The sequence below is a fragment of the Microtus pennsylvanicus genome, chromosome 3 (assembly GCF_037038515.1).
Source record: "Microtus pennsylvanicus isolate mMicPen1 chromosome 3, mMicPen1.hap1, whole genome shotgun sequence".
Taxonomy (NCBI): domain Eukaryota; kingdom Metazoa; phylum Chordata; class Mammalia; order Rodentia; family Cricetidae; genus Microtus; species Microtus pennsylvanicus.
Genome location: NC_134581.1, coordinates 111,464,304 through 111,491,898, shown reverse-complemented (window position 1 = coordinate 111,491,898; position 27,595 = coordinate 111,464,304). Strand labels below are relative to the sequence as shown.

At 39.9% G+C, this 27,595-nt stretch overlaps 1 protein-coding gene across 2 annotated transcripts in view; it reads right to left on the bottom strand.

The window, feature by feature from the left end:
* Dync2h1 (dynein cytoplasmic 2 heavy chain 1) overlaps positions 1-27,595 on the bottom strand; it is a 224,895-nt gene that overhangs the window by 74,003 nt on the left and 123,297 nt on the right. The window contains exons 64-71 of one of the 2 annotated variants that reach the window (XM_075966861.1): positions 25,644-25,664; positions 24,250-24,348; positions 22,321-22,444; positions 18,247-18,410; positions 16,790-16,909; positions 15,744-15,878; positions 12,717-12,860; positions 4,954-5,043 (exon numbers count right to left, since the gene is read on the bottom strand). In XM_075966861.1, the coding sequence (XP_075822976.1) occupies positions 4,954-5,043; positions 12,717-12,860; positions 15,744-15,878; positions 16,790-16,909; positions 18,247-18,410; positions 22,321-22,444; positions 24,250-24,348; positions 25,644-25,664 (897 nt within the window). The remainder of the gene's footprint in view (positions 1-4,953; positions 5,044-12,716; positions 12,861-15,743; positions 15,879-16,789; positions 16,910-18,246; positions 18,411-22,320; positions 22,445-24,249; positions 24,349-25,643; positions 25,665-27,595) is intronic. The other variant, XM_075966862.1, reaches the window with a different exon arrangement.

The window sequence follows — 27,595 nt, the reverse complement described above, 5'->3', positions numbered from 1 at the left end:
TCAGTTTAGTAAAAGTCCACATTACCTGATACAAAACAGATCAGTTATTTTCTGTTCCCAGTCAACTTGCACTCAGTTTGATGGACCTGAACACTCATCCACTGGAGCCCATTGCTGTCACCAAATGAGGGCAGAGCTGCGTGAGTGATGCTCTGGCAGGCAGGGTAATGTCAGGCTGACTGCTACAAACCCAGAAGGCTTTCACAAGGACATGAAACCACTTCTGCCCTTATTAATGCTACAGTATAAATTCTGAGGAGTATATCTCATCGTTTATGACTGATGTAGCTTCTCAACTTTCACCATTATTACTCAGACACTATGGAATCCTGAAATCATACTCTATAGTGACAGAAAGGAATTTGACAAAACAAACATTTTATTTATTAAAAAGTATCTTACAAATTGTATTTTTAGGACTTGCCAATTGTTCCTGACAGATTAAGAAAGCTCAGAGTAGACAAGAAGAGACTCTGAATACACACTGAAGGACTGAACCAGCTTCCTAGCCTCTCTCCTACTGTGACCTTTTAGAAGCTACTTAGCGTGACCTCAAAGTATTTTTAAAGGATAAAGTGACTTCAAAGAAGCTTCCATAGAGTGCACTAAAACAAAAACTATCCCTTTGCCAATTACATTATAAAATATATGGCATGGGCTTAACAGCAAAGAGCCTTAATTATCACAAATAAGAATAATAATAAGTGAAATACAAAAATATAAGCTGAACAGAATGATAAAACTGGAGTTAAAAAGGAGAATGTTTATGGTATTTTTAGTTTTACAACGTTTTTCCTTGAAAATTCCAAAACATCTATCTTGATTCCATTCACCCCCAACTACCTCCCACCAACTCCTCTCAGCCGCTCTGCAACATATCTGTCCCAACTTCATGTCCTCTGCTGTGTGTGTCCCCCAGTTTGATAAGCAACCAAAGAAAGAGGTGCTTTCAGCTTCCTGTGGGTAAGAGTACCAACTAGTTCAGATGGAAACACACAATAACAAGTAGACAAGCAAATACACTTTTATCCAGAAATCTACTGAATCAAAATACTTAAATCTGCACACAAGACAAAGGTACTATGCACAGTGCAGCCATTCGTAATGGCGAAAAATGCGAGGGAATCTTACTGTCCTGTACCAGAGATGTCTACAAAGACAGAGTCCGCTCACAATTCAATTTTCCACAACGTAAAACCAGAGATGACTACAAGGACAGTCTGCTCACAATTCAGTCTTCCACAACGTAAAATTGAGAGCTAAGTGGGAGGTTTCAGAACCTTAGTGAGCCTTTGGAAGGAAGAGGTACTGTTCCCACTGAAAGAGGACTTCTTTTTTTTAATATTTATTTATGTATTTATTTATTATGTATACAATATTCTGTCAGTGTATATGCCTGCAGGCCAGAAGAGGGCACCAGACCCCATTACAGATGGTTGTAAGCCACCATGTGGTTGCTGGGAATTGAACTCAGGACCTTTGGAAGAGTAGGCAATGCTCCTAACCTCTGAGCCATCTCTCCAGCCCTGAAAGAGGACTTCTGTACACATGTGCAGAAGTTCTGCACTGAGGGTCGGCTCTGCCTCGACTAACACAACACAGCATTCAGGACTTCCTGAGTGTGTAGCACTAAACTGTGCTAACAGCTCCTTAGACTCAGATGCCGGACTTTGTGGGAGCTCTTTATGTGGTGAGCTGACCCCCAGGACTGGCTCTAAAGGCCTAAACTTGGTTCTTAAGTCTCCGGAGTCTCACACTGAACACTGTTCTAGATCCTTCCTAAGAAGAAGACATCTTCAGAAAGTCGCTCTTCATAACTCAGAAGCCAGCAACTCCCTGCCCTGTGACTCTAGCAGCAAGGAAACAACTGCACCACACAATGCAGGCTGGAGGTTTAAAGGAGAATGCCCCACAGGCTGATAAGTTTGAATACTTGGTTCCGCAGTAGGTAGAACTGTTTGAGAAGGTAAGGCCTTGTTGGAGGTGTGTCCCTGGGAATGGTGGGCTTCGAGGTTTTAGCTCTCTCTGTCCCTCGCTGGTGGATTGCTGTAGCACAATGCTATTGCTGTAGCTACCATGCTATTGCTGTAGCTACCGTGCTATTGCTGTAGCTAAGATGCTATTGCTGTAGCTACTGTGCTATTGCTGTAGCTACCATGCTATTGCTGTAGCTACGATGCTATTGCTGTAGCTACGATGCTATTGCTGTAGCACAATGCTGTAGCTACTATGCTATTGCTGTAGCTACCATGCTATTGCTGTAGCTACCATGCTATTGCTGTAGCTACCATGCTATTGCTGTAGCTACCATGCTATTGCTGTAGCTACGATGCTATTGCTGTAGCTACCATGCTATTGCTGTAGCTACCATGCTATTGCTGTAGCTACCATGCTATTGCTGTAGCTACGATGCTATTGCTGTAGCTACCATGCTATTGCTGTAGCTACCATGCTATTGCTGTAGCTACCGTGCTATTGCTGTAGCTACCGTGCTATTGCTGTAGCTACCGTGCTATTGCTGTAGCTACCGTGCTATTGCTGTAGCTACCGTGCTATTGCTGTAGCTACCGTGCTATTGCTGTAGCTACCGTGCTATTGCTGTAGCTACCGTGCTATTGCTGTAGCTACCGTGCTATTGCTGTAGCTACCGTGCTATTGCTGTAGCTACCGTGCTATTGCTGTAGCTACCGTGCTATTGCTGTAGCTACCATGCTATTGCTGTTGCTACCATGCTATTGCTGTAGCTACGATGCTATTGCTGTAGCTACGATGCTATTGCTGTAGCTACCGTGCTATTGCTGTAGCTGCCATGCTATTGCTGTAGCTACTATGCTATTGCTGTAGCTACCGTGCTATTGCTGTAGCTACCATGCTATTGCTGTAGCTACCATGCTATTGCTGTAGCTACGATGCTATTGCTGTAGCTACCATGCTACTGCTGTAGCTACTATGCTATTGCTGTAGCTACCATGCTATTGCTGTAGCTACGATGCTATTGCTGTAGCTACCATGCTACTGCTGTAGCTACTATGCTATTGCTGTAGCTACCATGCTATTGCTGTAGCTACCGTGCTATTGCTGTAGCTACCGTGCTATTGTTGTAGCCACCATGCTATTGCTGTAGCTACGATGCTATTGCTGTAGCTACCATGCTATTGCTGTAGCTACGGTGCTATTGCTATAGCTACGGTGCTATTGCTGTAGCTACGGTGCTATTGCTGTAGCTACCATGCTATTGCTGTAGCTACCATGCTATTGCTGTAGCTACGATGCTATTGCTGTAGCTACCATGCTATTGCTGTAGCTACCATGCTATTGCTGTAGCTACCATGCTATTGCTGTAGCTACGATGCTATTGCTGTAGCTACCATGCTATTGCTGTAGCTACCATGCTATTGCTGTAGCCACGATGCTATTGCTGTAGCTACGATGCTATTGCTGTAGCTACCGTGCTATTGCTGTAGCTACCATGCTATTGCTGTAGCTACGATGCTATTGCTGTAGCTACCATGCTATTGCTGTAGCACAATGCTGTAGCTACCATGCTATTGCTGTAGCTACCATGCTATTGTTGTAGCTACGATGCTATTGCTGTAGCACAATGCTGTAGCTACCATGCTATTGCTGTAGCTACCATGCTATTGCTGTAGCTACCATGCTATTGCTGTAGCTACCATGCTATTGCTGTAGCTACCATGCTATTGCTGTAGCTACGATGCTATTGCTGTAGCTACGATGCTATTGCTGTAGCTACGATGCTATTGCTGTAGCTACGATGCTATTGCTGTAGCTACGATGCTATTGCTGTAGCTACCATGCTATTGCTGTAGCTACGATGCTATTGCTGTAGCTACCATGCTATTGCTGTAGCTACGATGCTATTGCTGTAGCTACGATGCTATTGCTGTAGCTACGATGCTATTGCTGTAGCTACCATGCTATTGCTGTAGCTACGATGCTATTGCTGTAGCTACGATGCTATTGCTGTAGCTACCATGCTATTGCTGTAGCTACCATGCTATTGCTGTAGCTACGATGCTATTGTTGTAGCACAGTGCTTGTCTGTCTGCTGCCACACTCCCCAACCATGATGGTCATGGACTCTCACCCACTGGAAATGCTTCCCTTTATAAATTGCCTTGGTCATGGTGTTTCTTTACATAATTAGAAAAGTCACTAAGACACCAGAGGACACTAGGCAATGCCTAGAAACACTAGGTGTTCACAAATGAGAGAAAGAGGAGGGCATGTTATTAGCAACTGACAGCTGCAATAATAGTGAATATCTCACAGGCACAGATCTGCCACTTCACACAAACATGTCCCCAGATGATACTAGACTTGAGGATGAGGAACCTGGGCTGGGAAATGGCACGTTACCAATGGTTAACCTCCTTTTTAGTAAGCACAAGACCACCGAGGACATGTGGTATAGGAGTTCCTTCTGTTTGTGTGTTGCTTTCATTGGCTAATGAATAAAGAAACTGCTTTGGGCCTGATAGGGCAGAACTTAGGTAGGCAGAGAAGACAGAAGTGAATTCTGGAAGGAAGAAAGCAGAGTCAGAGGAGAAGCCATGAATCCTCTGCCTGAGATGGACGCAGGTTAGAATCTCCGGTAAGCCACTGCCATGTAGTGATACACAGATTAATGGAGATGGGTTAAACTAATATGTAAGAGTTAGCCAATAGGAAGTTAGAGCTAATGGCCAAGCAGTGTTTTAATTAATACAATTTCTGTGTGGTTATTTCGGGCATAAGCTAGCTGGGCAGATGGGACCAACAAGCAGGCCCTTCCACCTTACAACAGACATGCAGCTAGCCTAGTGTCCTCACCTTGTCTTTTTTCCTTCTGGCTACATTTTGGTATGTGGTGAGAAGTTAGAGTCTGTCAACACAACTGCCCATTTCAATGACAGAGGAGTGAGGAGCAGTTTATATCTGATGAATCCTTACCTTAAACAGGCACCGGCATATATATTCATACACCATATGCTTCAGTGAGCTGACAAGAGACTGGATTCTCTGTTCTGTATTTTCAGAGTCCTGTAGATTAGAATTTGAAAACCCATTAAGAAATTTGGAAACATTTACATATATTTTCTAGCTGAATAACTTTTAAAAATTATTCTTCAGACTCCAAGTTGGTTCTGAAGTAAACATCCTTGACCACAAACCCCAAGAAATTAACTAAATAAGTGCATTATATTGTACACTAATGCAGTATTTTATACTATGCAATTTCTTTACATTTATAAAATCAAAGGTTTAATAAATGAAGATTACAATCAATTTCAAAATAGAAATAATAAAAATAATGAAACTCCCAATAGTACTAGTTAAACTAGCACACATCACTCTGATAGCAATAGCATTAAAAACACAACCTATTTCAACATGAGGTAAGGCTTATTAAAAGACTTGATTTACCAATTCAGCTCAGGTGAGACAAGCTTTAATATGAACTTGGAAAGTTGTACAAAGAAACCCACACCTCCAGTGCTCAGACTGACTCTGGAATTCTGTTCTAGATAACTGTCACAACATTATTGTATTACTGATTATTATCTCCACCGATTTAGAAAACCTAGGACCATTGAGATGAGTGGATAAAGGAGCTTGCTGCTGAGGCTTCCACACTGGAGGAGAAAACAACTCCTGAGTGTAACCTACAAACGCACGCATGCATACATACATGCAAACACACAAATGCACACACACACACTCAAAATAAACAGATGTGAACTAGACAAAAAAGACAGGGTTGACCGGCTGGAAATGGGGATAGAGCACAAGAGTTCTACAAACCACAACACTTCAGAAGTCATTTACAGAACACATGGATTGTAAACTTCAACTCTGGCATTAAATTAGACTAAGCAGCTTATATTTTTGTGTTTATAACTACAGAAAAAAAGACTGGTAAAATAATTGTAATGGTTGAGAGAAATGGAGCTAGGTTTCCAGTGAAAGGTGTGGAACTGGCACACGTTAATTGTTTACCACGCAACCTCACATGGGAAATGAAGAATTAAACTGTTAACGACTGATAGAGGAAGGTCATTGGTTAATTAATAAAGAAACTGCTTGGTTAGAACATAGGTGGGTGGAGTAAACAGAACAGAATGCTGGGAGGAAGAGGAAGTGAGCTCAGACGCCATGCTCCCCTCTCCCAGGCAGATGCGATGAAGCAAGCCGCCAGGTTAGACATGCTGAATCTTTCCCGATAAGACTAGAGCTACACATATTATTAGAAATGGGTTAGTCAAAATATGATAATTAGCCAGTTAGAGGCTTGAGCTAGTGGGCCAAGCAGTGTTTATATGAATACAGTTTGTGTGTTGTTATTTTGGGGCATTAGATAGGCAGGCAGCCTGGAGGCAGGAATGCAGCCCACAGCTCCATCAACAGAATGGCACCCAGACGTGGGCAACTGCATCCACAGAAAGCCTGAGAAAGCTTGGGAAAGAATAGAGTAAAGCATGTTTTCTTTTGGTAGCAGCAATTTCTCGGGTCTGCTCTGCTTGCCGGAGGCAAGCAAGCACTCTCATCTAAGAGAGGCTTCCTGACTCAGCTTTAGCTGCAAAACCCTGCAGCTCTTAAGAGGTCCTGCTACAAAACACTTAAACGGTGTTGATGAAAAGCTGAACGCATGCTTTTCAGTTTTCAGCCGTAGCAGGAAAAAAGTTGAGCCATTTTAAAATGCCGGCTTTGTGGGCCGTCCGGCCAGGGCAAACTCTGACTCTTTGAGGCAGGAGGTCAGCTACACAGAGAGCATTTGAGTGTTGTAGCTTGTTTGCTGGCAGGGACCTTGAAACGCCACAGAGTTGAGGCAATAAAAATGGCAACAGCCGGTACCTCCGCCATGAGGCTGGAAAGCTAAGGAATGCGCTGTATCTAGCCGGCAAAGCCACGGCTTTAATCCTACCCATATTGCTCAGTAATTTAAAGGCTCATGTGGTCAGACAAAGAGAGAGAGAGATACAGTAAAGAGAGATTCAAAAACAAAACAAAAAAAACCTTTAAATAATTTACAGTGTGTTAAAAATATATGCAGGCTAAAAGTTAAAGTTCTTAAAGTAAAAAAAAAAAAGGAAGAAAGAGAGTAGTTGGGTGTGGTAGGACACACCTTTAATCCCAACACTTGGAAAACAGAGGGAGATTGACCTCTGAGACTTCAAGGTGTGGTAGCACACGCCTTTAATCCCAATGCCTGGGAGGCAGAGATAGAAGGATCTCTGAGAGTTCAAGGACAGCCCGGTCTACAGAGTTATTCCAGGACAAAGATATACAGAGAAGGCGTATCAAAGAATAAAAGTAAAAATAAACGAAATAGAGTTAAAATAAAGCTGCACAAAGATGGAAAATACACACAGAATTTTGATACTGTATGCTATTATGCTCTCTTTGAATTGTTTGAAAGCTGAGGAAGAAACATCAGCTGCTAAAAGAGACTTGTTTATAAATGCTGCTGAACTAATCCAAGACAGATATTTTGAAAATACCTTGACTTTAAAATTTGGATCTAAGGACATGATGCTTTGGAAAGGAGTTTCTTCTTTTGTTTTCACAAAGGATGACAGCGTGTGGATTGCTTCTATCCCAATATGGTATGATGGACCACGCCCTCTTGACACTTTATACTCATAACAGGAACAATTTGTCAGGATGAACTCTCAATCCTGAATATTTACGCCCCTAATATAAAAGCACCCACGTATGTAAAAGAAATATTACTAAAACTCAAGGCAGACATCAAACCACACACACTAGTAGTAGGAGACTTCAATACACCTCGTTCAGCAATGGACAGGTCAATCAGACAGAAACCTAATAGAGAAGTAAGAGAACTACTGGAGGTAATAAAGCAAATGGACTTAACAGACATCTATAGAACATTCCACCCAAATAGGAAAGAATATACCTTCTTCTCTGCAGCCCATGGAACCTTCTCGAAAATTGACCACATACTCGGAAACAAAGGAAACCTCCACAGATACAAAAAAATATCAGTGTCCACCTGTGTCTTATCAGATCACCACGGATTAAAGTTAGAATTCAACAACAATCCTACCTCCAGAAAGCCGACAAACTCATGGAAACTGAACAGTCAACTACTGAACCACACCTGGGTCAAGGAAGAAATCAAGAAAGAAATTAATGTCTTCCTTGAATTTAATGAAAATAAAGAGACAACATACTCAAACCTATGGGACACTATGAAACAGTGCTAAGAGGAAAGTTCATAGCACTAAGTGCCCACTTAAAGAAAACAGAGAAAGCATACATCGGAGACTTAACAGCACACCTGAAAGCTTTAGAAAAAAAAGAAGCAGATGTGCCCAGGAGGAGTAGAAGACTGGAAATAATCAAACTGAGGGCAGAAATCAACAAAATAGAAACACAGAAAACAGTCCAAAGAATCAATGAAACAAAAAGTTGGATCTTGGAGAAAATCAACAAGATCGACAAACCCCTATCCAAACTAATTAAACGACAGAGAGAGAACACGCAAATAAATAAGATCAGAAATGAAAAGGGGGACATAACCACAGACACAGAGGAAATTCAGAGACTCATTAGATCTTACTACAAAAGCCTGTATGCCACAAAACTAGAAAATGCAAAAGAAATGGACATTTTTTTAGATAAGTACCACATACCAAAGCTAAACCAAGACCAGGTGAACGATCTAAATAGACCTGTTAGTCGCGAAGAGCTAGAAACCGTTATCAAAAATCTACCTTCCAAAAAAAGCCCAGGATCAGATGGTTTCAATGCAGAATTCTACCAAAACTTCCAAGAAGAGCTAATACCTATACTCCTTAATGTATTTCACAATATAGAAACAGAAGAGTCATTGCCAAATTCCTTTTATGAAGCTACAGTTACCCTGATACCAAAACCACACAAAGACCCAACCAAGAAAGAAAATTACAGGCCGATCTCACTCATGAATATCGATGCAAAAATTCTCAATAAAATACTGGCAAACCGAATCCAAGAACACATTAGAAAAATTATCCATTATGATCAAGTAGGCTTCATCCCAGAGATGCAGGGCTGGTTCAACATACGCAAATCTATCAATGTAATCCACCATATAAATAAACTGAAAGAAAAAAACCATATGATCATTTCATTAGATGCTGAAAAAGCATTTGACAAAATTCAACACCCCTTTATGATAAAAGTCTTGGAGAGATTAGGGATACAAGGGTCATACCTAAATATAATAAAAGCTATTTACAGCAAGCCATCAGCTAACATTAAATTAAATGGAGAAAAACTCAAAGCCATCCCACTAAAATCAGGAACACGACAAGGCTGTCCACTCTCTCCATACCTCTTCAATATAGTGCTTGAAGTTCTAGCAATAGCAATAAGACAACATAAAGGGATCAAGGGGATTCGTATCGGAAAAGAAGAAGTTAAGCTCTCGTTATTTGCAGATGATATGATAGTATACATAAGCGACCCCCAAAACTCCACCAAAGAACTTTTACAGCTGATAAACAGCTTTAGTAATGTGGCAGGATACAAGATCAACTCCAAAAAATCAGTGGCCTTCGTATACACTAAGGATAAGGAAACAGAGAGGGAAATTAGAGAAGCATCACCTTTCACGATAGCCACAAATAGCATAAAATATCTTGGGGTAACTCTGACCAAGGATGTGAAAGACCTATTCGACAAGAACTATAAGTCTTTGAAGAAAGAAATTGAAGAAGACACCAGAAAATGGAAGGACCTCCCTTGCTCTTGGATTGGGAGGATCAACATAGTAAAAATGGCAATTCTACCAAAAGCAATCTATAGATTCAATGCAATCCCCATCAAAATCCCATCAAAATTCTTCACAGATCTGGAGAAGACAATAATCAACTTTATATGGAGGAACAAAAAACCCAGGATAGCCAGAACAATCTTATACAATAAAGGATTGTCTGGAGGCATTACCATCCCTGACTTCAAACTCTATTATAGAGCTACAGTATTGAAAACAGCCTGGTATTGTCATAAAAACAGAGAAGTCGACCAATGAAATCGAATAGAAGACCCTGACTTTAACCCACAAACCTATGAGCACCTGATTTTCGATAAAGGAGCTAAAAGTATACAATGGAAAAAAGACAGCATTTTCAACAAATTGTGCTGGCAAAACTGGATGTCAATCTGTAAAAGAATGAAAATAGATCCATATCTATCACCATGCACAAAACTCAAGTCCAAATGGATTAAAGACCTCAATATCAGTCCGAACACACTGAACCTAATAGAAGAGAAAGTGGGAAGTACTCTACAACACATGGGCACAGGAGACCACTTCCTACGTATAACCCCAGCAGCACAGACACTAAGGGCATCATTGAATAAATAGGACCTCCTGAGGCTGAGAAGCTTCTGTAAAGCAAAGGACACTGTCACTAAGACAAAAAGGCAACCCACTTACTGGGAGAAGATTTTCACCAACCCCGCAACTGACAAAGGTCTGATCTCCAAAATATATAAAGAAATCAAGAAACTAGACCGTAAAAGGCTAATCAACCCAATTATAAAATGGGGCACTGAGCTGAACAGAGAATTCTCAACAGAAGAACTTCAAATGGCCAAAAGACACTTAAGGTCATGCTCAACTTCCCTAGCGATCAGGGAAATGCAAATCAAGACAACTTTAAGATACCATCTTATACCTGTCAGAATGGCTAAAATCAAAAACACCAATGATAGCCTTTGCTGGAGAGGTTGTGGAGAAAGGGGGACACTCACCCACTGCTGGTGGGAATGCAAACTTGTGCAACCACTCTGGAAAGCAGTGTTTCGGTTTCTCAGGAAATTCGGAATCAACCTACCCCTGGATCCAGCAATACCACTCTTGGGAATATACCCAAGAGAGGCCCTATCATACAACAAAAGTATATGCTCAACTATGTTCATGGCAGCATTGTTTGTAATAGCCAGAACCTGGAAACAACCTAGATGCCCTTCAACGGAAGAATGGATGAAGAAAGTATGGAATATATACATATTAGAGTATTACTCAGCAGTAAAAAACAAGGACTTCTTGAATTTTGCATACAAATGGATGGAAATAGAAAACACTATCCTGAGTGAGGTAAGCCAGACCCAAAAAGAGGAACATGGGATGTACTCACTCATATTTGGTTTCTAGCCATAAATAAAGGACATTGGGCTTATAATGCATGTTCCTAGAGAAGCTAAGTAAGAAGGTGAACCCAAAGACAAACACAGAGGCATCCTCATGAATATTAACCTTCATCAGGCGATGAAAGGAGACAGAGACAGAGGAGCACGGGACAGAAATCTCAAGGTCCAAATCAGGAGCAGAAGGAGATGGAGCACGAGCAAGGATCTCAGGACCGCGAGGGGTGCACCCACACACTGAGACAATGGGGATGTTCTATCGGGAACTCACCAAGGCCAGCTGGCCTGGGTCTGAAAAAGCATGGGATAAATCCGGACTAGCTGAACATAGAGGACAATGAGGAATACTGAGAACTCAAGAACAATCGCAGTGGGTTTTTGATCCTACTGCACGTACTGGCTTTGGGGGAGCCTAGGCAGTTTGGATGCTCACCTTAGGAGACCTGGATAGAGGTGGGCGGTCCTTGGGCTTCCCACAGGTCAGGGAACCCTTATTGCTCTTAGAGCAGATGAGGGAGGGTGACGTGATCGGGGGAGGGGGAGGGAAATGGGAGGCGGTGGCGGGGAGGAGGCAGAAATCCTTAATAAATAAATAAATTAAAAAAAAATAAATAAAAGTGATGTTCTCACACATAAAATGAAACTTATCTGGAATGCTGGGAAGAATGTATGAATGAAAACCAAACAAATAAATAAACAAAGAACAAAAAAAAAAAAGAATTTAAGGAAAAATTAAAGATTTTTTTTTAAGTGTGACACTCCAATTCCTGAACGGTTTCATCATTAAGAGGTGGTGTCTATTTACTTGTTTTGAATATGGACATACTTTTAGTTGTTTGGGACAAGTCTGCAGAAATGTTACAAAATGTGATTCCACTTCTGTCTTATTCACCGGAATAAATATATTTGGTTCCGAAGTATCATATAAGAAGTCCATCTACTCTGTGCTGAAATATCAACCCTGCCATAGTGGTTCTGTGGTGAAGAAACTATTCATCAAGTCTTCTCCCTTGGTACTCAACAGAGAACTGAAGAATCTATACCTGAGCCACACCCTCAAGTCTCAGCTGAATTCCCAGACACACAGAACACATCCCTGCTGTGTCATAGCCAAACCCCTACTTAGTGAGATAGTTTGTCAAGCTCCCCCAAGGAGAGCAAGCCTGCTAAAGCAGTGTATAGTTTTGCCTCTGTTGTGGAGAACAATGCTTTGTGTATATTATAGTTTCAAATGGCAAGGAGACAGCTCAAGTGATATGACTAAGTAGACAATTTATTTCCTTTACAAACACTTGTGAATTATTGGTGTTTGAGGGGTCACTTACTATTAACTTTTCTTAGACCATAAACTGTTCCTTTGTTTCCAAACAACACTATAATAGTTTGTCAAGAATATAAAACAGAATTAAAGAAATGGTCTCACCTAAAGGAAGTTTAAAACTGTTACATGTGGTCCTCTGAAATATATAATAAAACCTTTCTGAAAAATGTACTAGTGTAAGTTCAACATTTAAGTGGCCTCCAGCACATCTCTAGCTGGGTCAACAACTCACCTGCTTGTTCTGCAGAGCTCGTTGGAAAAGTCGGAGAAAGGAAGCCAAACTGAAGCGGTACATGTTATTAATCTTGGACAAGTCAGAGATGATGAAGTACATCTTGCTGGCACTCTCAGCCAAAGGCAGATAGGCATCCCGCTCCTGTGGATGGTTAGTGGTTAGTGGAGACAGAAGAGGGATCATCTCATCCAGTGCTTTACTGCCACCTGCAGGCCACTGTACACACCTAGCCCTAGACTCTGTTCTTACAGAACAAATCAAGATGAAGAAGAATTTCTGTAACTTAAGGTAATAGCATCTTTATTTATACAAAGCTGAGGATAAAATGTCTTCACTCACTCAGAGTGCTTTGAGAAAGCACACAGAATGGATTCTGGAGGCAGGAAGTCCAAGGCTAAGGCACCAGCAGATCTGATGTCTACTGAAGGCTCATTTCCTGATCCCTGGAGTCCGGCAATTCTTTTTGTGCCTTCCAGAGTGGAAGGCAAGCACGCCTCCTTTGCCCTCTTTTATGAGGCATGGTAATTCATCTCCTGACCCAGGAGACCTTCACTCCACAAAGGTGCCCCTCTTAATCCTACCTCAGCAGAGAAGAGGTGTCTACATAGGAATTTAAGAGTGAGGCTCAAACATTCACATTATAGCAAGACATCTGAAATATTTTTCTAACCATAACATGGTAGAATCACAAATGGTTCATGGATTGGTCCTAGTCAAAACCAAGAGTATTGGAGATGAAGAAAGAATGAACAGTGGGTGGGGGCAGGTCATTTAGGTGATACAAGAGCATGGCGTGCCATTCTGTGAGAGCACTTCAAGCAAGAACAGGTTGTTGGGGCAGAGGCAGGGAATGTGACTGTTAGAGGTGGTCATGACATCTGTACTTATTAAAACGGGGGCTGTCTTTCTGACAAACAGCATGGGAGAATAGGATAAATGGCTGCAAGGCTCTGAATGCAGGTGGGGTCTCATGTTCTTGCTACCATGCTGCAAATAAAAATATGACTTTGGTGGGTCCCATCTACAGACCATCAATGCTTGCTGCATAAGAGAAGGCACAGTGCTCACAATGCTGTGGGAAAGACTGCAGTCAATGCCTGTCAAGGTTAGCTTTGCAATGGCAGGTGGGATTGACTGGACTCGAATCAGGCTTTGGTCTTTGGTCTTATTCTGGTTTCAACAGAGCTCTATTCGAAGCATACAAAGTAGCAATAGACGAGAATAAAATGTGAACAAGAGTGGGGAAGTATTGGAAAGGAGAAACAGAAAAGTCATCAAGGGAAACAGAAATAACTCAAGAACATCAGCGTGCCCAATAACTCTAGAATGTCAGTGCGCTAAAGGTCAGGCTGCTGCCTGAAAATCCACAGCGATATGAGTTTCCAGCAAAGCTCAATCGCACTGTGCAGGAGAGAAAGTGATGAAAGGCTGGAGCTTCTCTAATGGAATCATCAAAGCGTAAGAAGGATTCCAAGGCAACTGTAAAGAGAGTGGTTCAGATGCTCACATTGACTATTTGAAAAGAAATAGTATATGACCCAATTAGTATACTTAACTTGTCTTAAGATAAAAATCTGCTGAGCACAGTGACCCACCCTTGTCATCCTGGCACTCAGGGGGCTGAAAGGGAAGATCACTGCAAGTCTTAAGCCAGCTGGGTGCCAAGCCAGTTAGGATTTGTGATGGCCATGGTGTCAACTTGACTATAACTGGAATGAACTACAACCTAGAAATAGTGGGCACACCTGTAACAGATTTTCTGCTTGGTTTGAAGTGGGTGAATTCACTTCTAGTTTGGACCTTTGAGGTGAGAAAACACACATCTTTGAAGACGCACGTCTTTACTTCAAATCTTGAAGTGGGAAAAAATACCTTTATCATGGGCCATAGCTTCTGCTTGAATTCTATATAAGGACACAGAAGAAGGAAGCTTTTGCTCTCTGCCTACTTGGTCTTGTGTTGCTAGCAAGTCCATTTCTTCACTCTTTGGGATTCGGCTGTACAGAAGACCAGCTGAGACACCCGCCTTTTAGGACTGAGCAACTACTAGATTCTTAACTTTCTGTGCACAGCTAGCCACTGTTGGATTCGATTCTGACTACACACATTCTACCAAATTAACACAAATATTTAAGATTTATTGTAATGACTTATAGGCTAAAGTCCTGTAAATCATTCCAATAAATCCCATTTATATACAGAGATAGATTCATTCCATAAGTTCAGTGACTCTAGAGAACCCTGACTAATACAGACTATAGCCTAAGACCCTGCCATAAACACAAAAGAAAGGGAGGGAGGGAGGAACCAAGACAGAGAGACGTCTAAGAATGGTGCCACAGTTTAGATGTCTAGATTTAAACTCTTCCCTGAGAGTCTGCATGTTAACAGCTTACCTGAAGCCCATGGTGTTGTCAGAGAGGGAAGGACATTTTAAGAGGGGGCACTGGGAGAGCTCTCAGTATAGTGAGTGCAGTGCCTTCAAAGAGGACCCACTGTGGGACCCTAGTTTCCCACACTCCCCATATTCTCTCAGGCTCTCTCTCACACATACGACAAGAGATGAGAGTTTCACCAAATCTTCCTACTATGATGTGCTGCCTGTCTTGCACAGCCCGGAAGCAACAAGTAAATGACCAATGAACCCTTTATTACAAGTTGATTTCCAAGGCATTTACTTTAGTAATGGAAAGCCAACTGACACAGATGGCAAAGATGTTCTCTCACACCCCTTTTCAAAACACTCGCTGTTAACTTCATCGTAAAGCACATCTCTATCATAAGTAACAAGGTAGCAGATGATGTCGAAGCCACCAGGGTGGACAGGAGCTGACCATACTCAGTGTGAGAGGCATCTTACCTGCCTCCCTAAAACAGGAATCACAACCCAGGCTCTGGTATTTTTGAATGGCTTTCATTTTTGACAAAATCATTCCCCTGAAGATCTGACTGTACATGTTCTACCAAGTTAACACAAATATTTAAGAAAAGCTGACATAAAAACACAGTAAAGGAAATAGTTACTTGGTCAAGGAAAATCTGCAGTTTATAAGATTCTTTAAGTGAGTCTTGAATAAGCGCACTGCTTGCTTTTGTCTGATTCAAAGATTCAATCAAATCCTTATTTTCCAAAATATTGCCTTGAGATGTAGCAAGTGTCTGCAGAATAAATTAATAATAAAAGAAATTAACAATAAATAATAAGTTATTATAATATTAAAAAAAGCAATTGAATGAAGCATGTAAACATGTTAACTATTAATGTGATAAAAATATTTTTTTAAAAAATATCAACATTACTTAGCCTTCCTACATCAAATTAACTGCATGTTTTATATTTACAAATATAACATTAGATATATTAGTATCTAATATTATATATTATGTTAATATATAATAACCAAAAGTAAACACAGTTACATATTTAGTCATTTCATGCTAATTTTAATGTCACTTGAAATCCCAAGTTTATAATGAATAATGAAACAATACAATAAAAAGGAATTATTAATTTAGAACAGTTTATTTAAATTATAAATTACCGTCAGATAATGCTATTGTACACTGTAAAGATTTGTCACTCGTATTGATTTAATAAAACACTGAAATAGCCAGGCAGGAAGTATAGGTGGGGTAACCAGACTAGGAGAATTCTGGGAAGAGGAAAGGCAGAGACGCAGTAACAAGCCAGACACAGAGGAAGCAAGATAAGAATGCCTTACTGAGAAAAGGTACAAGCCACGTGGCAAAACAAGAATTATGGGTTAATTTAAGTTGTAAGAGCTAGTTAATAATAAGCCTGAGCTAACTGGCCAAGCAGTTTGTAATTAATGTAGGCCTCTGTGTGTTTCTTTGGGACTGAATGGCTGTGGAACTAGGCAGTACAGAAACTTCCATCCACAATAACTCCTTCTGATATTCATTCTGAGAGAGAGATCCTTGTTTTCTGTTAGAATTGTGACTTTAAGATAACTTGTACCACTCTGGAAACATCATACACCTTATGGGTCACACTTGTGGCTTGTATTTGATAAAGAAGCAGCAATAGGAAACTAGGCTGAGCTCATCACCTCCAATAGAGACTCCTCAAGTCTGGCTAGCTGTATCTTCTTATCTTCCTCCTGCTGCAGCAGTTTCGTTTTCTGTTCTTCTAGATCAGGCTTTTCATGCTGAATAGTTAAGGCTAAAAGCTTAAAAAAGAAAAACAAAAGAAGAAATTCCAACAATGCTCTTTAAAAGAGAATAAAACTTTTGACCAGGCCTTGGAAATGAGCAAATACAACAAGTACACTGTGATAAATGTGACATCATTTGATTCTTTCTAATTAAGTATAAGATACTTCCACATTTGTACCTGACAAGAAACAGAAAATAGATGTCAAAAGCAATCACTGCAATGACAAATATGTAAAAATTACAGTATTTGTTAAGTATGAAAAATTTCATTCTAAAGTTAGATTAAAATATGAAAACTATGGAACTCGTATTAGCTACTAACAAACATTTACTTATGATATAAGACATATTAAAACATTACATTATCAGGGCCAGTGAGATGGCTTGGTGGGTGAAGGCACCTGCCACAGTTTAATTCCCTGGGTCTGATCCTCAGAATGTATGTGGTGAAATGACTTCAAGTTGTCCTCTGACCCTAACATACACATCATAGACAATGGATACCCATAGATATATACATGTAGACACACAGACAAATAATTCAAAAATTAAATATCACATCATCAAAACAACATTGAAATAACATTTTGCACCAACAAATATTATTACAATTAAAAAGACAAACAGAAAAACACATTTTCCTCAAAAATGCCATAGTAATATCTACTATTTTGTATGCTAATTTGAAAATAAAGCAATTTCAAAAACAACTTAATGAAAATAAAAATAGTATCAATTTTTTAAAAAGATAACTTTCCTACACTTCTTATACTCTTCTTAGGGAAATCCAACATTCCAGTCATGTTGGAAAATAAATTTCTTTTTTATGATAAAAGTATTTTTTAATTGTTTCTATTAATCTGTATGTTTTTCCCACTCCCCTCTCCTGGAACTGTCTGTACCTTGCGCTCTTGCCATAGGAAGACCTGCAGTGCTCCTCACACCCACTACCAAGGTGAGCTTGCAGAGCAAAGAAGTAATTTTTCAATAAATTCTGAGTGGCTGTTCAAATATTGATATGTAAGAATTATAATGCAAAGTATAAATACTTGGAGAGCCTTATGGCATAAGAAAAGAATATTTTGAAGTAGCAGCTTTGAAATTCAATAGTCAAAATTACACAGATGTACATGTTATTATAGAGAGTGAAAGAAGAAGATAATACTGTTAAATGAGTAAAAAAAGTGAAGGTACTAAAAATCAACACACATTTCTTTGCAGAGGAAAAGCAAAGAATGTACAAATTAAAGTATGTACACTTAAAAACCCATCTTTAATCTCAAACATTAATTCTATCCTAACAAATCCATTCCTAGCAAACACGGCTCTGTAAGTATTCACGCCCACACACCTGCCCTCGAAGTCCACTTCTGGTCGTGGTGAAGTTCACCTCAGTCACGATGGACGCGGCATCAGGTGGGATGAAGGGATTTGGATTTCTTGTTGACAAGAAAAGGCGGAAATCTTCATTGTAGTCAATGATTTTGTCACCTATTTGTACCACATACCGTGGACCTATCAAAAACACACATACAAACACAATTAGTTGTCCTGAAACTTCTGTATAGTCTATGAACCTCCTGTGAAAGTTTTTAAAAACTGTTTGCAAGAATTTCTGCATATATACTAAAAAAAACTATATGGCAGTGAGTTTCCCTGACATTCAAAGACAACTATGATAAATTCATTAACATTTAGAAACTACATTTTACTGAAAAACAGGCTTTGTGCTTAAACCACACACAGACAACACATGCTCTTTCCTTGCGGATTTCACTCTTCCTTGAGTTCCTGCTAAATGTTCAACTTTAGCATTTACAGTCAAATAACATCAAGATAAATCCTGGGATAAAGAAGTAACAATAGGATACCTACTTATAATGGGTATTGTTTTAATATTGGCTGTATGCTCATATTCCAATTTTTTTCTGAAAGTGTTGTTTATATATGTCAAAAGTAATCACATATTATTCCCAATTTCTAAATTGTTTAGTTAAAAGGTACTTATTGTACTAGTACTTTGGAAATAAAATAAAAATCTAGGAATATAAAAATTTGAGTAGGTACAAAGACATGCATTATCCACAAAATAAAAAGATGGCATAGAGACTGGGGGGAAATATTTGCAAACTATTTTAAAGACAACATCCAAAATTTATAAAGTATTATAAATAGCAGAAAAGCAAATAACACAATTAAAAATAGAATAGGATCGGAATAACATTTCTCCAAAGAAGCAATTACAATGGCCAACAAAGAATGAAATAGGCTCGGCATTGCTCATCACCAGGTAAACGCAAAGGCAAGCTTCTGTGCTGCCTCACCTTTGTGTGGATGGCTACTATGGGAAAACAGTCACAAAAAAAGAACCAGTAGCTGAATGAAGAGTGGTGTCCTATTACAAAAAGCCTCATAGAAGTTCCTGAAGAAATTAAAACTAGCACCCTACAATGACCAGGAATCCCTCTCCGAGGTATACACCCACAACCAAAACCAGCATGCGATGGTTTGACTCCGAATGTCTACAGACACATGAAAATCCTGATTATCAGCGAGTGGGCCGCAGAGAAGTGACTGAATCAAAGTCTGATGGAATCAGGGGTTTCTCCAGGGATGGCTTCCAGATTTGGAAGCTTTAGTGGAAGGCAGGAACCACAGATAAAAACTATTTAGAGGAAGTAGGTCACTGGGGACATAATGCTCCGAAGGACTCGTCTCTTACTTGGATATTACAAAAAGCTGATTAGGATACATCATTTACAAACACGATTTGCAGCCTCAAACATTCACCACACCATTACTATTGTAGCCAAGAAGGAAAACCTTCAAAAGTCCATCAGCAGACGAGCATATATGCAGTATATAAACATATGGAATGCTGTTTGATCACTTGCTAATGCATGAGTGAGCTTAGAAGGCATTAAATAAAGGAAATGAGCCAGACAAAACATGGAAATTATTGTGCAAACTCACTTGTGGTGAGATGTAACTAAAGTATACAGAGTAGTAGATACATGTGAGATGAGTAAGATTGGAAAGCCAATGTAGAACAATCTAGAAGGCCAATATAGACTATGAGGAATGTAATGAATACGACTGTATCATACTTGAAATTTTTAAGTCATTTATCTGTTCTTGTCACATGAAAGAGAGTAACTATAGAAGGCTGGATCCCACTTTCCAGTTTTCCTCCTCTCCCACAGTCTAGTCACACAGCTCAGTTCACTGTTAGACTGAACTAAACCATTGATCACATTGGTGTCTTCATCTGCCTTCTCTGGAAATCCGTCTGTGTCACCTAGGTTTGCTTTACTGTCTCTAGGAAATCTCTCAGTCTAATTGATAGTGAAGATCTACTATCACACTGCTGTTCACATGGCATCTACCTCTCTGTTCTTTTTATGTACATTTAAAACAAATTCTATTGTAAATGTTTAAATATGAGTAATTCCTTGACATTTTAAGGTATGGATGGTAAAACGACATGTTAACACATCCATCCTTTTATAATTACTCTCTTTCATGTGACTGCTTTGCTTCCCAACCCCATCACTGACCGCTCTGCTTCCCGACCCCATCACTGACTGCTCTGCTTCCCAACCCCATCACTGACTGCTCTGCTTCCCGACCACCATTACAGTTGCTACTCTGCTCCAGCGCCCCTTCCAAGATACAATGCCTCCCCATAAACCCAGAATAATGCATCTTAAGGTGGCCTGGAATCTCTAAACCATGAGTCAAAAAAATCTTTCCCTGTTTAAGTTGATTTTTATAAGCATGCGTCACAGCAATGCAAACACTGACTCAACACAAGTCACCCATAAACTATAGAATAGTACTGTAGCATCATAAACTATGAAACTTGAAAGACTTCTAGAGTTACAGAGTATTTCATAATGACAAGGATTCAAGGTATACTTTAACAAACAAAAATCACAAGACCAAAACAAAGAGACAAATTCAAAACTGACTTTCAGATATTTTTCTTAACAAGATTCAACAAACTAAAGTGATAAAAAAATAACATCATACAAAAAATATGACAATTGATCTTTAAAGAAAATTAAACTTGCAAAGAGCAAAATTTGCACAAATTTCAATGATACATTGATGTATGATTCCCCTCTGTATGCTATGAATAACATTGGTTAATAAAGAAGTCACTTTGGGCCTATTGCAGTGCAGAATAGGGCAAGGCAGGAATTCCAAGCAGATAGAGGAGGAGAGAGTAGGCAGAATCAGAGAAGCCATGTAGCCACCTGAGAAGACAGATTCTGGATTTTAGATGGAACCTTACTGGTAGACCAAACCATGTGGCAACACACAGATTAACAGAAATGGGCTAATTTAAGATAGAAGAGCTAGCTAGAAATATGCATAAGCTAATGGGCCAAGTAGTGTTTTAATTAATACAGTTTCCGTGTGTTTATTTCGTGTCTGGGTGGCTGGGAGCAAACAAGCAGACTCCACCTCAGTACGTGAAATACTTAAGAAAATTAACCAAACGTAATGCATACAGAATTATTTGACACAGCTAAACCTGAAAAATGCTTCCTGAGGCAAAAAGATGATTCCATCTAAATCCAGAATGATGAGCCAAGAGTTTATTAGAAAATTACAAGAACATGGGAAATTCAAAGGCATCTATGCCACAGGAAGTCCTGTGAATAAAGTATGAGCAACTAAAAAACTGAGAGTCCCAGGATCGACTCACTGTTAGCTATGCCCAGAAAAGTCACATGTTTATCTCATATAATGTCAGGGCATGGAAGGACCTCATAAGCATTTCCGTAAAGCCATATAAGGTGTTCATGAAGAAGTGCAGATATCTTCAAAAAAAAAAAGCTTGCTTGCAGGGGCTGGAGAGATGGCTCAGTGGTTAAGAGCACTGACTGCTCTTCAATTCCCAGCACCCACATGGCAGCTCACAACAGTCTGAAGATCCAGTTGCAGGGGATCTGACACCGTCACACCAATGCACATAAAATAAAGTTAAATAAACCATAAAAAAATATTTTTTTTTAAAAAAAAAAGCTTGCTTGCAAAAGTAGTCAGTCTATAAGCAGCATCTGGGACAAGGGCTTCAGAAAAATTCTCACAGTTCTCAGAACTGGTAAGAGTGGCTAGCTGTGCTCAAACTGTTTGCACATGTCACGGGTGTGCTAAGCACGTGCTTTCTTTTCAGGAAGTGCATGCTTAAACAGCTACCCTGCGTGAAAAGTCCTGAGTCTCTAGTGAGCATCCCCGAGGACAACAATTACATATACTGTTACAACTTGCAATGACAATGGATAATCAGTGTGAACTTTGCCCCACACTGCATTGTGGGACAATTAAGCATTTCTTATGTGGCTGCACCAGAAGGGACTCTTGTAAGCTTGTTCCTGGTTTTAAAAATTGGTACTCAAGAAACTCAAACATTTACCTTGAGCAACCAGATCTCGTCTCAACAGTGGATAAAGAACAGGCTCCACCCCATCCATCTCTTGTATAATGAGAGTTTTCCCAAAACGCACTGCCAACTCGAGAGCTGTGATAAAGTTACTGTCCTGTGGTAATAAAGGAAAGCACATACTAGTTCCTTCTCTTAATGCTTATAAATGATCTTATAAACAATGGATGAAGATACCAACAGAAGTACACATAAGAAAAATAAAGCTTTAAAATTATTGTGACAAAAAATCCAACTAACACAAGCTCTTCCTTCCCTATTAAACTCTAAGTGTCTACTATATTACTGCTAATCATAAATATGATTTGGAGAGCAGATCTTTAGAGCATTCTCATCATGCATACCTATAAGCAAGTGTGTGCCAACTGAATGGCAAACGTTCATGTTCGCCACGATACAAAAGCTCCCATCAAGTTTACACTATACTTACAAGTTGTTACAAAAATAAAATTCCAATCTCTATCTGCAATAAATGGCCATGTATTCAAAGAAACCACTTCACTGTGTTCCAAGTTTTAAAAAACAAGATGAAAAATTCCTGTAAATTTATCTTTATAAGCAAGGATTAATATTGTGAAAGGAATATTAGGTAAGATTTTATAATCGATCAGGAATTTTTAGGCTTTCTGTCTAGCAAAAGCCAAGTTTTAAATATTATTCCAAGCCTCCACGTGGAAGGAAAACAAATAAAAAATCTCCTAAGTGAAAGCAGAGGAGAATGATACACTGCCCCCGACTCAGTCAACAGCAGACCCCACAAGATGACCAGAGTCACACTTCCCCTTAATGTGACATGGTGATATCATGGGTGTCAGTGCACAAGTTGTGGAGACTCTGGAGTGTATCCGTATGACTGCTAGCTGCCTGTAAGTACACAACACTGACGGTGTGCAGACCTGATGCTTGAGGATGCACCTGTGCACCTGGCTGTATTTTATCAATATTTAGCCAATGTTTTCTTTCTGCTTACTTAAAAAAAAAAGTTAGCTGCAAGTTGGGCATGCCTGGAAGTTCCTGGACTGTCACAACATCTAGACATGTACTACCTCCCCCATGATGCCCTCCAGTGCTGCTGGTTTCTGCCTCTACACAACCTGCCCTTATATATTTATTTTTATCATTTATGTTTTTCTGTACCCAGTCTTTGTTTAGATGAGTTAAATAACATCATGCACTGCTACTATCTCTGGTATAGTGGTTGATACAATAACCTGCTGCACAGGCCTCTGGCCTGAAAGCCAGAGGTTGCAATATGCAGCCAGGTGCATGGCAGGCTACAATGTCAGATATGGGGATGTATTCAATGTTCATACTGGAGAATTTCCCAAGAATGCATTTCTCAAGAATTATCCCAACTGGTACATAACAAATGTCTATATATTATTCATCACTTAATTTCCAGCTATTATTACCACATACAAATGAGATAGAAACTTTTATAAGGAATGTGAAATTTGGAAATAATTTTTCAAATACCTTAAGAGTATCTATAAAACCTAATCAAATGTTGATCCTTACAAACTCGATTAAGACCACAATAATTTCCTTAGTAAGGCAAATTAGGCAGTGAGGGTCACTGCCAATGCACTACAACTACAGTTCGTTCGACACTAACTGGGGCACAGTGTGAAGGTTTGTCTCCTTAGCTCCTCTGAGGAGGAGGAGGAGGAGGAGGAGGAGCTGTGCCTCCTCCACTCACTCTGGAACTCCCAGGGCTCAGATGAGTCACTAGCACAAAAACAATGTGCTTTGGGCTTTGCTGGAAGTGACAGACCTGCGGCCCAGATTCCCAGAGCAACACTGAGAGCAGCTCATTCTGCGCGTGTCTTCTTGTTGCAGCCCTGAGCTGGATTCACTGCTGGTTCATCTGCAGTCAGGACCTAGGTTATAAGTGGTGCATACCTGTTGGTTAATAACTTCCAAGCGTGAGTCCTGCAGATGTGTCTTTAACCACTCTGTCGCCTGAGAAGACGGATCTATCAGGAATGGGCACACACGACTCTAGGGGGGAAAAAACCTTTTTAAATAATGGTGAAGTTTTATTTAAATAAAAACAAGTTCCTAAAACTTGTCAATCCATTGCTAAATTAGCTTTTCTGTGTCTTTGTAGAACACAACTCTATCAAGCACAAAGTGGAAGAGACGGTGTGGCTTGTAAATACACCAAAAAGCACTTAGATAAACTACTAGGCTCGAGTGATAAACAATTAAATCTAACTACTATAAAGTGAGCATACTCCGCAGACTTTCTGAGAGGGACACTGAGAGGCAATCCATCCATCAGGGTCGAGAGAAGTAGGAACTCCTTTCCGCAGACTGTCTCACACTGGTAGAGCTCTAAGCACTGACGCTGCCCTCCATACAAACAGAAAATGCACATTACCTAGGTGATATTTTTATTTGTTTATTTTTATGTTATGTACATTAATGTTTTGCCTCATGTATGCCTGGGTGAGGGTGCCAGGTACCCTGGAACTAAAGTTAGAGAGAGCTGTGAGCCACCTTGTAGGTGCTGGAAAAGCAGTCAGTGCTATAACCACTGAGTCATCTCTCCAGCGCTATCTATGATAGTTTTAAATAATCATTATCTAGTAAATGGTTTTATTTTTTTAAGATTTATTTGTTTGTTTGTTTATTTATTTATTTATTTATTATGTGTACAGCATTCCTTCCATGTGTGCCCACATGCCAGAAGGGGGCACCAGGTCTCATTATAGATGGCTGTGAGGCACCATGCGGTTGCTGGGAATTGAACTCAGGACCTCTGGAAGAGCAGTCAGTGCTCTTAACCACTGAGCCATCTCTCCAGCCCTAGTAAATGGTTTTAAACAACAAATCAATTTTTCTGAAATTTTCTCACTTAAAGAACAACACATTTGCTATAGTGATAAGAGAACACACATGACAGTCGGTGTAATGCAGAGACTTTGGCTGTGTCCCCCAGAACACATCAGGAACTTCCGTGGTACATCAGAGGAAGGCGGTAGCAGGAACGGACAACTCCCCCAAACAGTTTCCATCAGCAACAGTGCTCTGAGACACGGAGCTCCTCCCACTGCGCTTCCTCATGCAAGCCCACCCACTGTGTGCTCCTCACCAGGCATACAGTGGCCTAAGTGCTCCACTGTATGAAGGCGCAACCCCTGGCAACATGACTTGGCTAGCAAATGGCCTCTTCAGTGTTACTGTGTGTGTGAATCTGGCTTTCTGCTAACATTCAGTAATAAACATTTCAGTTCTAGCAGATTTTGTCACACCCTCAACATCATTACTTTTAAAATTAAAAGATTTCTTACCCATGATTTTAAACCAATGATCTGATGCAGTCAGAAAAAAAAAGAGGTTTATTTTTAAGTGTCTCATTTTAGCAAAGTATGTGTAACAAATCTATACCAACTTACAAGTCAGTTTTCATCTTATATATACTTCTTCACAGAACTTTAGACAAACTCTCTAAGGTACATTTTATTTCTGTGTTCCATGATAAAAATCCAGTTAAAGTTACACTGAGCACATTGTTACAAATAAAAAATCATGAACTTCCATTCCTTCATTTGCTCACCTATAGTGCTAGGTGACAACCAATACAGACAAAGAGTCCAGAAACAAGGAAGACGAATTTCCTTACCTTCAATGACTTCATGTCCAGTTAAGAAGCAAAAATGAAAACTTCATGATGAGGAATTACACAAGATACACAGGGACACATGGACTTGGAGTAGGAAAAGCCAGGTCAAACTAAGCCAACAAAGTTTATCCAGGTAAAGGAGCTAATCCCACGATGGAAACGAGGTTACAGAGGTTGGAGCACTGGGACAACTCCAGCACACTCGTTACATGACGAGTAATGGAAAGTCCCTGGCATACACGGAGGGACACTGTGATGAGCAGACTAACACTTCAGGAACATCACTCCAAGGAAAGGAAATAAGCAACACAGGGGGGAAGGTGCTGATGGCACAGCCATTTCTCTTGGTACAAAATGAAGCCACAGAAGTGAATGTCAGTAAACATGATGGTTCTGGAGACATCTGAGAAATGCATTTAGCAACAACAAGTCACAGGTCTGGGCCTAAATTACTGAGCTAAGATCACGCTACCTCCTAGAGAAAAGTAAGAGAAACAGGCCATGAGCATGCAGAGGGCAAGAGAGAGCGTATAATGGAGAGCAGCCTGTCCTACCCTGCATGGTGCACTTAGGGTATCTGATGCATCACATTCACTGCACAGAAATGCGAAACAAGAGGCTCATCTGAATCCTTTTAGAAGTGTAACAGGCTGGTGAGTGGGCAGAGGAGAGAGGGATACATTTTTAACATGGAAACAAACTGAAATTGGTCAACATGAAATTAGTAAAAGCCAATGTTCCCGAAAGATAGAGGCAAGCTGTCTGTGATCAAATCTTTCCATCCACTCCTTAAGACAGAGGGAGCTGGTGGGCTGACATGAGCCTATACATACTGGGCTTTGTGAAGTGGACTCAGAAACATCAGGAGTTCAAGGTCACCCTCAGCTACGTAGCAAGTTCTATCCTTAGCAAATTCATTTTATAAATGTTACCTAGTATGTTCATACATGTTATTAAGAATGTGCTTCCCAATCACACATTTAACTATAACATATTTCAGACCTAACATATCTTAGATTTGGGATATAATGTAGACCATAATTGCAAATTAATCTATTTTTCAAGTAATTTTTTGGGGTAGACAGTGAGGATGAATTAGGAGTTCAAAAAACTTGTCAATATTAAATGAAATTTAATATAAGGTTATTATTAAAGTTAAATTCACAGGCAAGTTCCCATATTGATTATGAAACCCAATTCTGAAGACAAAGTTGTCTTTTTTTTATTATCAATATATACATATATTTTCTCATAAACATATTTTCTAAAGGTTACCTTCCCCATCATTCATTCTTAGGAACTAATTCTTAAAACATCATAGCTCTTGGAGGAATTGTTTGTGGTTCATTTTGCTCTGAGGTTTTGTGATATCATCTCACTATGTATATGCAACCTATGATGACCTTGAACTCCTCAAAATCCTCCTGCATTAGCTTCTCAGGCTAGGACAGCATGACTGTGCCACTATGTCAGACTTATCAACACTTGCAAATTATGACTTTCTTTGAGAACTGAAGTGAGCAGAAGGAATATGAGTCCAAAACCTTGAAGGAAGAATCAATAAGTATGACAAGCATGATAGAAATACACAGAGTGTAAATACACAGAACACAGGTAACA